The sequence below is a fragment of the Carettochelys insculpta genome, chromosome 20, assembly GCF_033958435.1.
Source record: "Carettochelys insculpta isolate YL-2023 chromosome 20, ASM3395843v1, whole genome shotgun sequence".
Lineage (NCBI taxonomy): Eukaryota > Metazoa > Chordata > Testudines > Carettochelyidae > Carettochelys > Carettochelys insculpta.
In genome coordinates, this window is record NC_134156.1 from 25,881,690 (window position 1) to 25,897,087 (window position 15,398).

Here is a 15,398-nt window from a genome sequence, read left to right on the forward strand (position 1 = left end):
TGTAAATTCAAACAGCCCCTGAGTGTTTGTCCCTGAAGCTCCAGGCTCCATCACCGGAATCTCCCAGCTGTTGGAAAGTGTCTTTGGGCCTTTCCCACACTGTGGGGGGAGGAAGTTAGAAATGGAGGCTGCTCTGTCTCAGCATATCCATCACAGCTGTGGGTTGGGAATGGGGTGGCATCTTAGGGGTACATCCCCTGTTCTGGGGCTCTTCGGGAGCAGGAGAAATATTCAGAGCCAATTCCCCTTGGGACGCTTTTTCGTAGCCTTTGCTGTCACACACAAGGTGGGGCAGGAGCTGCAGGTTGGGAGGAGTCGGGGTGAGAACCAGAATTTGTTGGGCAGAAACAGTCAGATTTCTCCAAAACTGTCAGTGCTGATTGGAAAGACAATTTGGCACCATGCAATTCTCTGTGAGATAAAGCAAAACATTCCATTGTGGGAGAACCAAAGCAGAATTTTCTAAACTTTCTGAGCAAGCTTCCACAGGGCCAGATAACCCAGTAGGTGCGCCGCCTGCAGAGCTTGGGGGCGGAGCGGGGTGGAACAGGCAAGTCCGGACAAGTGGGCTTGCAAGGCAGCCTGCTCACCTGCCTCGTTTTCACCCAAAGTTTTGACACCATTAACATGTTCCTGCGGAAAGTTTTGATTTTGCTGAGTGAATACTGTTCTACTGGAAAATTGTCCATCAGCCCTACTGCAACTGCATACCAGTCAGGAGGTGTTTCTGGGACCAGAGCCAAAGGTATTTGCACCTAGGAACAGCAGGCCCTTGGTGGGTACCCCAGACACTTTAAATCTTTGATCACTTTTGAGAGTGTGTCTACTTGAGGGACCTGTCCAAGGCCCCAGAGGAAACTCCGTCTCAGAACCCAGAGTAGCCAGCATCAGCTGGTGTAATGCCCTCTTGATTTGTATTTCTCTCTTCAGGCCCTATCAGTCAGATCCAACCTTTGACCCTGAGTTCATACTCTCAAAGTCAACAGCTGCAGCAGGTCTGTGCTCCTGGTGTTTAAATATTGTTCGCTTCTATGAAGTGTACTGTGATGTCGCACCCAAGAGGCAGGCACTAGAGGAGGCTAATGCAGAACTGGCAGAGGCACAAGATAAACTCAGCCGCATTAAAAATAAGATTGCAGTAAGTGCATGTTACTCCTACTCCAAAATAACCCAACCACAAACTTGCTACCTGAGTCAATATCTCTGTTTAAATTGTGTGATGTCCATCACTAGTAATAAATGTTAAAGTGTGGATCAGAGAATGAAACCAAAGATAAGCCAGACACATTCCTAGAAGTCTGCAAAGGTAGGAGAGGCTTGCTTTGTGCCAGACACCATGGAGTCTGGAGTACAGGCAGAGCTTTCTCCCTCCTCCGCATATGGTGTGACACCCACAGGATATCTGGTTAATTGTGGATTGCAAACATCTTCTTTTTACAGGACCTAAATGCCAACTTGGCAACTCTAACAGCAGAATTTGAAAAGGCAACAGCTGAAAAAATCAAATGCCAGCAAGAGGCTGATGCTACTAACAGAGTTATCACCTTAGCAAACAGGTACAGTGCCTCTGTCATCACCCAGCTGACAACACGCTTCCCCAGCACGCAGGGGGCCCTCTAATGTTTTCCATTCCTGGGAGGAATACGTTCTGTTATGTGGCCCAAAGCACATGGGGACGTGCACCACCAACAGCAACACATGCTGCTGGCTGCAGGCGCTCTGCTCATCACTTGAGTGGCACCTGAATCTCTGCTGAGCAGCCCCTCACACGCTCAGCTCACAGGGAACGCTGGCAGCAGCTGTCAGTGCCAGCTGACCGGAGAGACTCTAGTGACTGCTTTGAATAGTCTGAAAACCAGAGATGAGCACACTGAAAACTCCTGGCATGGCCACGAGGTCAGTGGCTTCATTAGGAGCCGTCACTGGACAGAAACGTGCAGCTGGAGCAATCGCTTTCATGTGACTATGGTTTGTCCACATAATAGTCAATGTTTCCAGTCACCACGAGCTTTCTTTGTACGGCTCTCCAGCCACTGCGCATCCCCCAGTGCTTGAGACCACTCTCCCTGCTTATGCCATAATTGCTCAGCCTTCTGACAGTGGCAGTGCACCACTCGTGAATATGTTTAGGGGGCTTTTCACTGGGAAGCCTGTAAGCCCCTGAGCCCCCTGGAGACAGCAGCTGTCCAACCTTTCTCCAGCAGCTGGGAGCAGCAGCCCCACACAGCTTTTTGCATCTCTCAAGAGGAAGATTTTGAAATGACAAATATGCAGAGATTATTGACATTTCCCCTCCTGGGAGGCAGGGCAGGGCAGGGCAGGGCCATGTATCTACCTCGGAATCTGTGCAGCATCAGTGGCACCACAAAACATAAAAATTCAGTCACAGTAATACACATACCTCCCTTGAACCTTCTCTGCAGGCTTGTTGGAGGGTTAGCATCAGAAAACGTGCGCTGGGCTGAGTCCGTGGAGAACTTCCGAGAGCAGGAGAAGACCCTGTGTGGAGACGTGCTGCTGATTTCAGCCTTTGTTTCCTATGTTGGCTATTTCACTAAGAAATACAGGACTGAGCTGATGGACAAGTGCTGGATACCATACTTAAATGAGCTGAAGGTAAATCAGTCAAGTGCGGACAAAGCCCCGGCGTTTATTTCATGCTGCTGGGGAAAATAATGAGTCTGAATGTGGGGCTGCTATCTGCCATTTGTTCACCCTTCACATGGTTGGGGTTTGGCCTGGCACCCTCTGATGGACTCGGCATGGTGGGGGATGCCTGGACTCCAGCTGAAATGGGGCAGAGCTGCCTTATCTCAGAGTGGTCTCATTGTGTGATGTTTTTACACCTTTTCATTGCTAACTGATTTAGTGCTGAGTGGTTTGAGCTGGTGCTTGTGACAGGCCAGCTGATGGGGGGACATTTTTTGGGTCGGGGCCACAGACCCATAGAAAAATCAGTTGGGGGCCGCATAAAAGTGAGAAGCAAAAAACCAAACCACTCACTGATGTGGCCCCCAACTGAGACACCTGTCTCCCCTCGTGCTCCAGCACCACGGGCAGGAAATGGAGAAGCGGGGGGACTGAGGTTCAGGGCTTCCCCCAGGCCAGATTAACTCTTCTGGGGCCCAGGGTGGGACCAAAAAAGGGGAATTCAGGATTCAGTGTAGTGGAAGGGGCTGCCAGAGAGCAGGTGTGAGGTCTGAGTGGGAGGGAGGGTGCCGGAGTGGGCTGGGGTGGATGTTTGGGGCTGGATGAGAGGGAAGGAGGGTACAGAAGCAGGCTGAGGGTGGGGTTTGGGTGGAAGGGAGGGTGCAGAAGCGGGATGGGGGTGCAGGGTTCGTGGGATGGGGAGTGCTCACCTCCTTGTTGCACTGCTGCAACCCCCAGCCCACTGGTGCAATGATGGCAGGGTGGAGAGAGGCTTTTCTCCTGTGCGCAGGCACTACCCCCACTGCTCTGATTGGGTAGAATTCCAGCCAATCAGAGCGGCAGGGCAAGCCTCAGCTGCGGGAGTGGTAGCAGTGGCAAAGCCACTTCCTGCCCTGGCTAGGCAGTGCCCATGGGCTGGATGCTGGGGAGGGGAGCCCCAAGCCTCAGGAGCCAGACCCAGGCAAGACATGGTCCAGGTCCAGAGCACGGTCGCAGGGTCCCCCACACCTGGGCTAGGGAGAGCTTCACGTGCACCCCGCAAGCCGCAGGTGCGTCACAGACACCTTCTGTGCTGCAGGTACCAATTCCTGTCACACCAGGGTTGGACCCTCTGAGCCTTCTGACTGACGATGCGGATATCGCTACGTGGAATAACCAGGGGCTGCCCAGCGACCGCATGTCTACAGAGAACGCCACCATTCTGTGCAACACAGAGCGCTGGCCTCTCATTGTGGATGCCCAGTTACAAGGGGTCAAGTGGATTAAAAACAAATATGGAGCAGAGCTGAAAGCCATCAGGCTGGGGCAGAGAAGGTTCGTTTGGGCATGTTGGTGCTTTACAACTGTCTGATCACTTCTCCTCGGCAGCACTCAACCTGGAGAAAGACACACACTAGTGAGGCGACCAAGCAGAGCCCCTCCTGTGACGGTATTTGTGCACAAAGACACTGACTGGGGTATTCTGGAGAATCTTCCATGCTTGCTCTATGTGCCAAGGACAGATTCAAGCTCCCTCCAAACTGGGGCTCTCTCTCATCTGGCAGCATCTCTCCTGTGGCAGGGCAAAGGATGTTGCTGTACTAGAGAGCAGCTGTGGGGACCCCAGCCAGGGCAGGGACACCAGCAGCCTCATGGTTGAGAGCCCTGCCAGATATGGGGGGAGTCCAGCAGCCCTGCAGGGAGCTCTGCAGGAGTGGAGGCCCACCTCCAGGCAGCCAGCCTGACATCCCCTCGCACAGCAAATCCTCTTGTCTGGGACCAATCAGGTCCCAAGGGTGCCGGACAAGATAGGTACAACCTGTACTGTCCTTTATGCCACGTCCTCTGCAGAGCCTCATGGCGAGCCTAGTCCCGTCTCTTCCCCAGCCCAGACCTCTATGGCATACATGGGGGTGCACAGTCTGGTGTTCCACCATTCCCCCCAGAACCAAGATAACCCTCTGTCCCGGGGTCTGAGCATGCCCATCGTGCAGGAGGGAGGCAGCATTTGGCCCACTGGCCTGACTGTCAAGAGACCAAGTTCTCAGAGGGCAAGGAGAACTTTGGATAGCGAGAGACTGAAAACCAGCCACCAATGTGTGCAGCCTGCCCTGCTGTGAGCCTGGCTGGCTGTCCCCTGATCAGAGCTTGTGTCCTATGGGGCCAGAGCTAAGGCACGTCTCACATCTGAGGTGCTCAATCCTTGGGCAGACCCCCGTGCAGCTGATGCTAATAGGTCCTCCTTGGTCTGAAGGGTTTGTTGGCTCCTGATTCTGTGAGTGAGGGTCCCTTTTGGATCCTCTGTTGTGCAGAAAGGGCCTGGGCGACTGGCATCCCCTGAACAGACCCTCAAGCTCCGTCAGCATGGGGGGTCAGTAAAGCTCCAGGGTTATTGTGGCAAACTGCCGTGGCATGAGAGCAGCTGAAGGCTGCTGCCTGGTGCCTCCTCCCTCACTTAGGGCTTTTGGAGCAATGCTCTCACATGTGGCTAAGGCTCCTCTCTGGCACACTGCAGCTATCTGGATATCATCGAGCAGGCTGTTTCAGAGGGACACACGCTGCTCCTTGAGAACATCGGCGAGACAGTGGAGCCTGTGCTGGACCCTTTGCTCGGCAGAAACACCATCAAAAAGGGGAAGTAAGTGTTTTGTGCGCCTGGGATGACTCCCTGGGTTAGATGGGACCATGATGCTTGTCCAAGGTGCAGCATTGGCTGGGTCCTTGCCAGACACTTTGAAAAGCCTCCACTCAGCGCAATTGTCAACCCTCTGACGTCTGCTTGGAGATTGGGACCAGGCCCTGCTGGGCTGAGATGTGACTCTGCCCAGTGTTAACAGCCCTTTCCACAGGGGATTTCACTAGCCTGCCCTGTCACATTTGCTGAGCGACTGTAGAGCAGAGCACATCTCAGTGCTTGGGCTGTGTAATAGACACAAACAGCATCTTCTGTTTTGCCCTCAATGGCGGCTGCAGCTACCTGCTCAGCAGTGTTCTCCTCCCAAGGACAGACCTCCTGGGTCCCTTCTCCCCGCCTGCCTCTGGGCCCTCCCAGCTCTCTGACAGCTCCCTTCTGCTGTGTGACTGACTGAGAGGAACAGCCTAGCACCTGGTCCAAACTGGCCTCAGTCAGACCCCCTGCCCCTACCTGTTCCAGCCCTCTTTGCTGTGTCTGAATGGAGACTGTCGGTCTGGCATCTGCACAGGAATCCCAGGGAGCTAAATGCTCAGAAGTAGCTGCAATCCAGTGGGAGTTGGCGTGAAACTGTTTCCAATCCCAGTCCATCCTGTGCTGCAAAGCTGTGTGTTGTGCTCCCGAGGAGCTGGGAGCTCTCCTAACCAGGAGTTAGGGCATTGGTAGGAGGGTTGTGTCTGTGTTGGTTTCTTTAGTGCCAATCAATCAGCACTTACCCAGAGTCACTTATTGAATTAACTAAACAGGTATATAAAGATCGGGGATAAAGAAGTGGAATACCATCCAGACTTCCATCTGATTCTGCACACCAAATACTTTAACCCCCATTACAAGCCTGAGATGCAGGCTCAGTGCACTTTAATTAACTTCCTGGTAACCAGAGATGGACTGGAAGATCAGCTATTGGCGGCAGTGGTTGCAAAGGAGAGGCCAGATCTAGAGCAACTGAAGGTATCAATGCTATTACTGAAGAGAAGAGAGCATGGAAAAAGCTTCCTTACTGGCAGGGTGTGAAGCACTGGAATAAATTGCCTTGGGAGGTTGTGAAAGCTCCATCACTGGAGATCTTTAACACAAGGTTGGACACCCCTGTCAAAGGCGGTCCAGCTCTGTCCTGAGTGCAGGGGACTGGACCAGATGACCTCTCGGGGTCCCTCCCAGTTCTGTGACTTTGTGGTAGAACAGAAAGGGGGTAGTGCCAGCTGTAGCTTTACCTACCAACACATCTGGTATTTCAGCCAGACCTACATTTGTTTACAGCAACCTGACTGGCCATAATTAGGCCTTACTGACATCTCTGCTGGGTACTTTCTGCAGAAAATCTACAGTGCCAACAGAAGTGATAACATTCTGATATATTTGCTCCCTAAGTTGCACGTATTGTTATGGATCACACGTACAAGTGATCAACAGCCAACACATGATATGCTAATAATTGTATCTAATAATACTGCCCCTTTAAGAACATAACATAAGAACGGCCATACTGGGTCAGACCAAAGGTCCATCCAGCCCAGTATCCCCGTCTGCCGACAGTGGCCAATGCCAGGTGCCCCAGAGAAGGAGAACAGAAGACAATGATCAAGTGATTTATCTCCTGCCATCCATCTCCTGCCCTTGTACCGAAGGCTAGGGCACCATACTTTACCCCTGGCTAATAGCCATTTATGGACCTAACCTGCAAAAATTTATCGAGCTCTTTTTTAAACCCTAATAGAGTCCTGGCCTTCACAGCCTCCTCCGGCAAGGAGTTCCACAGGTTGACTGTACGCTGTGTGCAGAAAAATTTCCTTTTATTAGTTTTGAACCTACTACCCATCAATTTCATTTGGTGTCCCCTAGTTCTTGTATTATGGGAAAAGGTAAATAATTTTTCTATATTCACTTTCTCCACACCATTCATGATTTTATATACCTCTATCATATCGCCCCTCAATCGCCTCTTTTCCAGACTGAAAAGTCCCAGTCTCTCTAGCCTCTCCCCATATGGGACCCGTTCCAAACCCCTAATCATCTTAGTCGCCCTTTTCTGAACCTTTTCTAATGCCAATATATCTTTTTTGAGGTGAGGAGACCACATCTGCACGCAGTACTCCAGATGTGGGCGTACCATAGTTTTATAGAGGGGAAGTATGATATCTTTTGTCTTATTATCTATCCCTTTTTTAATAATTCCTAACATCCTATTTGCTTTACTAATGGCCGCTGCACACTGCGTGGATGTCTTCAGAGAACTATCCACTATAACTCCAAGATTCCTTTCCTGATCTGTCGTAGCTAAATTTGACCCCATCATGTTGTACGTGTAATTTGGGTTATTTTTTCCAATGTGCATTACCTTACACTTACCCACATTAAATTTCATTTGCCATTTTGCTGCCCAATCACTCAGTTTGCTGAGATCTTTTTGTAGTTCTTCACAATCCCTTTTGGTTTTGACTGTCCTGAACAACTTGGTGTCATCTGCAAACTTTGCCACCTCACTGCTTACCTCATTTTCTAGATCATTGATGAACAAGTTGAACAGGATCGGTCCCAGGACTGACCCCTGGGGAACACCACTAGTTACCCCCCTCCATTGTGAAAATTTACCATTTATTCCAACCCTTTGTTTTCTGTCTTTTAACCAATTCCCGATCCATGAAAGGAGCTTTCCTCCTATCCCATGACCGCCTAATTTACATAAAAGCCTTTGGTGTGGGACCGTGTCAAAGGCTTTCTGGAAATCTAGGTATATTATGCCCCTTTGAAAAAAGGAAGCAGCATCATGTCCATTCAACCTCAGCAAGCCACACTGGATGGCAGGGTACAGTCATTTTTATTTCCAAGCGTTGAATTGACTACATCACTCTGGGTCACCACCCCCCCTGAATGGAACAGGAGTTCCATCACCCTGTCTGCTTCTCTCTGAAGATTAGGAGGTGTCAGAATGTTGTGACAAAAGACCTGCCCCACCCCTTTCAGCACTTTTTGCATGCGATGGTATGATTAGCAGACCCAGCTCATGTACTCTAAGCAGAAGTGTCGAGTACCTTCCAAGAGAAACAGTAGCTGAGGTAGTATCTTTTACCTTTTCCTACCCTAAGACCAATATGACTACAACAAAATTGTGAACTTAGAATCCATTGAGTCATTTTTACAGCTCATAATTACATTTAAACCAAACTGATGTGTGAAAACATAAAACTAGCAAGAGAAGCTGTTAGTTGGCAGGTGTCTGTCATTACGTCAATGTCTGTCTGATATAGTGTCTGTCAATGGGTCCCTAGTTTAAAATCACTCCAAATGGCTGCTATGAAAGCTTTAGTTGTAAACCCCTCACTGATGCATTTTCCTCAATTGTACCTTGATGCTGTAGGCAAATCTCACAAAAAGTCAAAATGAATTTAAGATTTTCTTGAAAGAGCTGGAGGATTCTTTGCTTGCCCGACTCTCAGCAGCATCGGGAAATTTCCTGGGAGATACTGCATTGGTGGAGAATCTAGAGACAACCAAGCGAACGGCCATGGAAATTGAGGAAAAAGTGAGTAAGCTACCCCAAAGCTCCAGTAGGTTGTACTGTGGCACTAGCAGTTTCTTTTAGAAAATGAACTTGGTGTCCAAGTGGTGGGTTCCTTCCTTCATAATGAACCCTTTGGTGTCAAAGCAGGGGTGAGGCTGAGAAGACATGCTGTGTTCCAGGACGTGAAAAAGAGCTTTAGTAAATTTGTTTGTTTTTAAGGTGAGAGAAGCAAAAATTACAGAAATTAAAATTAATGAAGCTCGAGAGAACTACAGGCCAGCTGCAGAGAGGGCATCTTTGTTGTACTTTATACTGAATGACCTCAACAAAATTGACCCCATCTACCAGTTCTCATTAAAGGTAACTAACACCTATGGGGCAGATAGTTATATGTAACAGAACAGGTTTTCAAAGAATTCACAATGGTCATTGTGACTATAATTTTGAATGATTTATTGAAAACAGCAGTCGGGTCAACCATCTGTCACCCCTTCTGGCTAGGCGTTCAACGTGGTCTTCGAGAAGGCCATCCAGAGAACTCTTCCAGCTGAAGACGTGAAGCAGCGAGTGATAAACCTAACAGATGAGATCACATACTCAGTCTTCGTGTACACTGCACGGGGGCTTTTTGAGAGAGACAAGCTCATCTTCATGGCCCAAGTTGCCTTTCAGGTAATATGGAGAAACAAGCTGGACTCCAGTTACAATTGGTAGCTAAGAGCTTTTCGGATGTAGAACATATGGTGGGCTCTTATTTCTCAGTCAAAGATTGTGTCCCCTCCCCCCACATTGTTATTAAGTAAGGCTGTGATTTTACCATGTAAAAGCTCAAAGTCAAAGCCGTGTCCTGACCTTTGGGGAGTGGTTTTGGACTGTTGTCCTGGACTGACAGTTGTTGTCTCACAGGGCTGGGCCCAGCTCCTCACTGCAGGGGTTGCGACCCTGGGATGTGCTTCGTCACAACACCAATCACATCCCTCCATCTCCAGCGACGGAAGGGTGAAGATACCAAACTCCCTTGGCACTCTGGCCACGTGGCCCTTCCAGAGCAAAGAGCCAGGCCCATGGGAGCTATCATTGCAAAGGCCTTGGAATGTATTAACATTCCAATTGCCAGGAATACTGTGAGCTTCATGCCCAAATTACAGCCTTAATAACAAGCTCCAGCTGGTGTGGCAATGCACCCTCTTTGCAGTCATGGCCCAGCCACTCATGCTGTCCCCCAACGAATTTATGTCCTAAAGACTGAGCCAAAGCCACTGAAGTCAATGGGAGATTCCCCAGACTTCAGTGCATTTTGGATCAGGCCCAAAGGCATGTATCCACTTGGATGTCCGAGACTGTGCTCAAATGCTTTGTCCGCAGGGGCTCAGCTCTGCTGAAGCTTGATGAGAGCAGACAGGGCTGCTTTGCCTGAGCCACTTGCTTAGCACAGAATCACACCTGCATCAGGCCCTGGTGTGGCATTTAGGGATGTCACGTGGCCGGATTTTTATATTGGGTTTGGAAGCAATTTTAATGCCAAGCGTATCTATTTTTTTGGTTCCAAATATTGAGCTTGGGGGGTCGTGTGAGGTATCTAATGAAAGCTGATGATGCCTTGAAGCTACGTATGCTATTTATTGTGTCTGTATCATGTATATAGGTAAAGATACAGATTTTAACTGTGTAGCTGTGATAGAAAATGTTTGAGCGCTAAGCTTCACAACAGGAGATGTGAAATCAGCCCCAGCCAGGATGAATGGAATATAAACAAGTGCTCAGGTGTTGAATCCACATCCCAGATGCTGGGGACTTATCATTGGGATGCAGCCCAATGTTCAAGTGCGCAGTAAGAAAAGCAAATACGTTCTGACGAATACGATCTTTGCCCACAAAAGCTTATGCTCCAATATATCTGTTAGTCTAAAGGTGTCCCAGGACAACTTCTTGTTTTTGAAGATACGGACTAACTCGGCTACCTCTCTGATACAAATATGGTAGGCAACCAGCTTGGCTTAACAGGGAAATCTTTGACAAACTCGAGCTTAAAAAGAATGCGTATAAGAAGTGGAAACTTGGACAGATGACTGAGGAGGAGTATAAGTATACGTCTGGAGAATGCCGGGGAGTAATCAGGAAAGTGAAAGCACAATTGGAACTGCAGCCAGCAAGGAATGTGAAGGGTAACAAGAAGGGTTTCCACAGACATGTTAACAATAGGAGGGTGATCAGAGTGGGGGTGGGGCTGTTACTGGATGAGGGAGGCAATCTAGTAACAGATGAAGTACTCAATGCTTTTTTTGCCACAGTCTGCACGGATAAGATCAGTTGCCAGACTGCAGCACTAGGCAGTGCAGTGTGGGAAGGAGGGGGCAGCCCTTGTTGGGGAAGGAACAGGTTGAGCTATTTAGAAAAGTTAGAGGTACACAAATCCATTTGTCCAGATGTAATGCCCCCAAGGGTACTGAGGGAATTGGCGGATGTCATTGCAGACCCTTTGTCCATTGTCTTTGAAAACTCATGGAGATCATGAGAGATCTCAGATGATTGAAAAAAGGCAAATCTTTAAAAAAGGAAAGGACAATCCAGGAAACTACAGACCAGTCAGCCTCACCTCAGTCCCTGTAAAAATCATGGAGGAGATCCTCAAGGAATCCCTTTTGGAGGACTTGGAAGAGGGGAAAGTGATCAAGAGTAGTCAGCATGGCTTCCCCAAGGGACAGTCGTGTCTGACCAATCTGATTAGCTTCTGTGATGCAGTAACTGACTCTGTGGACATGGGGAAGTCAGTGGATGTGATACACCTTGACTTTAGCAAAGCTGCTGATACTGTGGGGATCACGTGACCAGATTTTTATATTGCGTCTGGAAGCCATTTTAATGCCCAGTGGGCTGTTGGCCCCAAATATTGTGCTGGGGGAGGTTGTGTGAGGTGTCTAATGAAAGCTGATAATGCCCTGAATGTGTGTGTGCTATTTATGTGTCTGTATCATGTGTGTAGATAAAGTTATAGGTGTTAGCTATGTAGCTGTATTAGAAAATGTTTCAGTGCTCAGCTTCGCAATAGGAGGTGTGAATTCAGCCCCAGCCAGGATGAATGGCCTTTAAACAAGTGCTCAGATGTCAAATCCACCTCCCAGATGCTTGGGACTTGTCAAAGGGATGCAGTTCAATAGTCAACTGACCTTGGCTAAAACAAAGGCACAGGTCCATTTCAGAAATTTGAGACTGTGTCCTGGGATTCATCCAATAGTAGTTTGCCACAATAGCCCACCTGAGTCAGATGGGGACAGACCCTCAGGGGACTATGGAAAGAAGAAGCGACTTGGTCCCCAAACACGAGACAAGACCAATTGTGTGGACTTAGCTGCATCATAGAATAATGGGGCTGGAAGCAACCTCAGAAGGTCATCTCATCCAGCCCTGCTGCTTCAAGCAGGATCAACCCCCACTAAGTCATCCCAGCCAGGACCTTGTCAAGCCGGGACTTAAAAACCTCGAGGGATGGAGAATCCACCATCTCTCTAGGCAACGCATTCCAATGCTTCACCACCCGCTTGGTGAAATAGTTTTTCCTAATATCTAACCTACACCTCTCCAACTTCAAACCATTGCTCCTTGTTCTGCCATCTGACACCACTGAGAACAGTTTCTCACCCTCCTCTTTAGAGCCCCCCTTCAGGAAGTTGAAGGCTGCTATTAAATCACCTCTACGTCTTCTCTTCTGTAAACTAAATAAGCCCAAATCCCTCTGCTTCTCCTCATAGGTCTTGTGCTCCAGCCCCTTAATCATTTTTGTTGCCCTCCGCTGAACCTGCTCCAGCAAATCCTCATCATTTTTATCCTGAGGGGGGCCCAAAACTGGACACAATATTCCAGATGTGGCTTCACCAGTGCTGAATAGAGGGGAACAACAAGCTTTTTAGATCCACTCGAAATGCTCCTCCTAATGCACCCGAATATGCCATTAAGCCTTGTTTACATGGGCACTCTGTTTACCCATATCCAGCCTTTCATCCACCATAACCCCTAGGTCCCTTTCCGCTGTACTGCTTCTTAGCCAGTCGGTCCCCGGCCTATAACAATGTTTGGGATTCTTCTGTCCCAAGTACAGGACTCTACACTTCTCCTTATTGAACTGCATCAGATTTCTTTTGGCCCAATGCTCCAGTTTATCCAGGTCACTGTGGATCCTATCTCTACCCTCCAACGTCTCTACCTCTCCCCCTAACTTAGTGTCATCCACAAATTTGCTGAGGGTGCAATCCAGTCCCTCATCCAGGTCAATAATAAATCCATCTTGGATCCTTTGTCTGTTGGGCTCCAAGGGTCCATGTGCCAATGTGTGGACCCTAGCGGGCTGGATCTACAATGCTTTGATAACTGAGTCTATGTAACCTGAGAGAAACTTTCAGAGACTTTCAAGAATCAGCAAATAACACCGCTGGCTGCATCAGTAACTGATATTGATGTACGTAAAATATCGCTTTAACAATTCTTCTCCCTAACCCTGTTCTTTCTTTTTGTTAATAAATCTTTAGATAGTTAACTCTAAAGAGTTGGTGAGCATGTTGTTTTGGGTAAGATCCAACTATATGTTGACCAGGGTCTGGACTTTTTGGGGAACAGAAGAAGCTGTGTGGTGTTAGGTGAAAAAGGCTTAAGAGCCTCTCACCTTAATTTGGGGGTTGTTGGTCTGGGGGGGGTATAGCATCTGGGAAGTCTGTGGGTTTGCTTGTGTGGCTTCTGGCTGGCCAGTGGGGGTGGCAGAGGTGCTTTTGTGGCTGATTGGATTTGCCTTAGTGAGAAGGAAATCCCAGCCTGGGGCTGCAAATGGCCTGGTTTTAAGCAAAGAGCCCCTGGGTTGATTTCTCTAGCTGTGCCCAGAAACCCCGTCCTATCACAAGGTCCTACTGATGAGAATGGCAAAATGCCTCTGACACCAGTGGGGCCAGGGTTTCACCCCAAGGGAGTGCTCAACAGGGGAGTCATCCCAGTGCTTTCCAGAGGGCTAGTCAGTGGAGCGAGGGCTGAGTCCTGCAGTCAGCACTGGCAGGACTGCACACCACAAGTGGGAAGGGGCAGCATCCAGGTGCTGCAGAACACAAGGCAACAGCCCAGTCTGTGAGTGAGGATTAAATTGAAGGTGGGGGAGACAAAGCCACAGGGTTTCTCCCTGCAGCATGAACCCTTTTGTGGTTCCTGGGGGCTTGTCTTGGAGGGGAGCCAGCCATGCTGCTGCCGTCGTGTTCCCATTTACAAAGGCTAGTCAGGGCCCTGCCCCACTGTGTGTGGCTCATGCCACAGCTATGGCCCTGCCCCAAACAGCTGCAATCGCAGAGCACGAGGAGGCCACACCACTTCCTCTGGGAGCCCATGTGTCTGCCCCATTCCTGGAACGGCCAGTTTCCTGGCTTGTGACGCACCGCAAACTCATGCTGTTTGCAAGTGGGTTGTGTAACTTCGTGCAAGGCCCCTAACAGTCCTGTAATCTCGGCTTTCTTATCAGGTCTTGTTAATGAAGAAAGAAGTGAACCCAGTTGAACTGGACTTTCTTTTGCGCTTTCCATTCAAGGCTGGACTGACATCCCCTGTGGATTTCTTACTCTCTCAAGGGTGGGGTGGAATTAAGGTGCGTCTGAAGAATGTACCATTTTGTATAAATTCTTCAGTTATAAACACCACACAGAACAGACCCCAGACCGTGGAAGTTAGTAAGCCAAGGCCCCACTACTGTGAGGCCAGTGACAAGCAGACTGAAACAAGACAGAGTAAGCTTCCTAAGGATGAAGATTACAGGTTAAACTAAAACACGGGCGGGGGGGTGGGGGGTAGCTCTTAAAACTGCTGCTGGGAAACAGTCACATTATTGGAGTATTTATCTAAAAGGAACAATGGGTTAAACCTTCTAATCAAACAACCAGCTAATCACCAGCGTCACCAGCCAAGCAGATGGTGGCATGAGCAGCAGTCAGCACTGTGGCGCTGTGTAATCCAGTGTCCCTTGGAAAGGCAGTTCCCTACTGGTATCATTTCGAAGCTAAGAGCCAGGCTTTGAGGGGTTACCAAGCAGTGGCTAAAGCTCCTCTTGTTTGTGAAAGTACCAGCCCCTAAATCAATGCGGTTCACGGGATTGACTAAGACCTGCGGCACAGATACCCACAGCCATGCACTGTCCGCCCGTGCTCCGCCCCGGGACCTCCAGTTGGCTTCACTGGGCACGTGCTGCAGAGAGCCAGCGTTTTGCTCCTAACGCATAAGGCCGGCCAGAGTCAGTGCACTGGGTAAGATGCAGCTGCTGAGGGAGAGCATGACTGTTAAATACTGATCCTGACAATGAGTGTTTGAAAATAATACTTTCCACACAAATGTCATCCTTCCCTTTCCTGTGCCTACACTGCCCTCCTGGCTGGCCAGCACAACTGCTGGGCCCTGGCTGCAGCCTAGACACCTCTCTTCTGTGCTCTAGGCACGTCTGCCTACACATGCCACTGTTAAGTCTGGCTCCAAAGATGGTCTCCGGCTGGAGGGAAGGTGACCTTGGGTCACCATTATTCCAGCAGACCCTTCAATGGGCCTTTTGTTTCTGGCATA

At 49.3% G+C, this 15,398-nt stretch overlaps 2 protein-coding genes across 4 annotated transcripts in view; one reads left to right on the top strand and one right to left on the bottom strand.

The window, feature by feature from the left end:
• DNAH17 (dynein axonemal heavy chain 17) overlaps positions 1 to 15,398 on the top strand; it is a 101,039-nt gene that overhangs the window by 64,579 nt on the left and 21,062 nt on the right. For all 3 annotated transcript variants that reach the window (XM_075014432.1, XM_075014430.1, XM_075014431.1), the window contains 10 exons: positions 931 to 1,138; positions 1,441 to 1,556; positions 2,424 to 2,616; positions 3,728 to 3,963; positions 5,144 to 5,266; positions 6,067 to 6,271; positions 8,679 to 8,843; positions 9,042 to 9,182; positions 9,324 to 9,494; positions 14,314 to 14,436. In XM_075014432.1, the coding sequence (XP_074870533.1) occupies positions 931 to 1,138; positions 1,441 to 1,556; positions 2,424 to 2,616; positions 3,728 to 3,963; positions 5,144 to 5,266; positions 6,067 to 6,271; positions 8,679 to 8,843; positions 9,042 to 9,182; positions 9,324 to 9,494; positions 14,314 to 14,436 (1,681 nt within the window). The remainder of the gene's footprint in view (positions 1 to 930; positions 1,139 to 1,440; positions 1,557 to 2,423; positions 2,617 to 3,727; positions 3,964 to 5,143; positions 5,267 to 6,066; positions 6,272 to 8,678; positions 8,844 to 9,041; positions 9,183 to 9,323; positions 9,495 to 14,313; positions 14,437 to 15,398) is intronic.
• The window catches only part of PGS1 (phosphatidylglycerophosphate synthase 1), a 133,284-nt gene that overhangs the window by 55,706 nt on the left and 62,180 nt on the right, over positions 1 to 15,398 (bottom strand). The gene's annotated exons all lie outside the window — the stretch shown is intronic.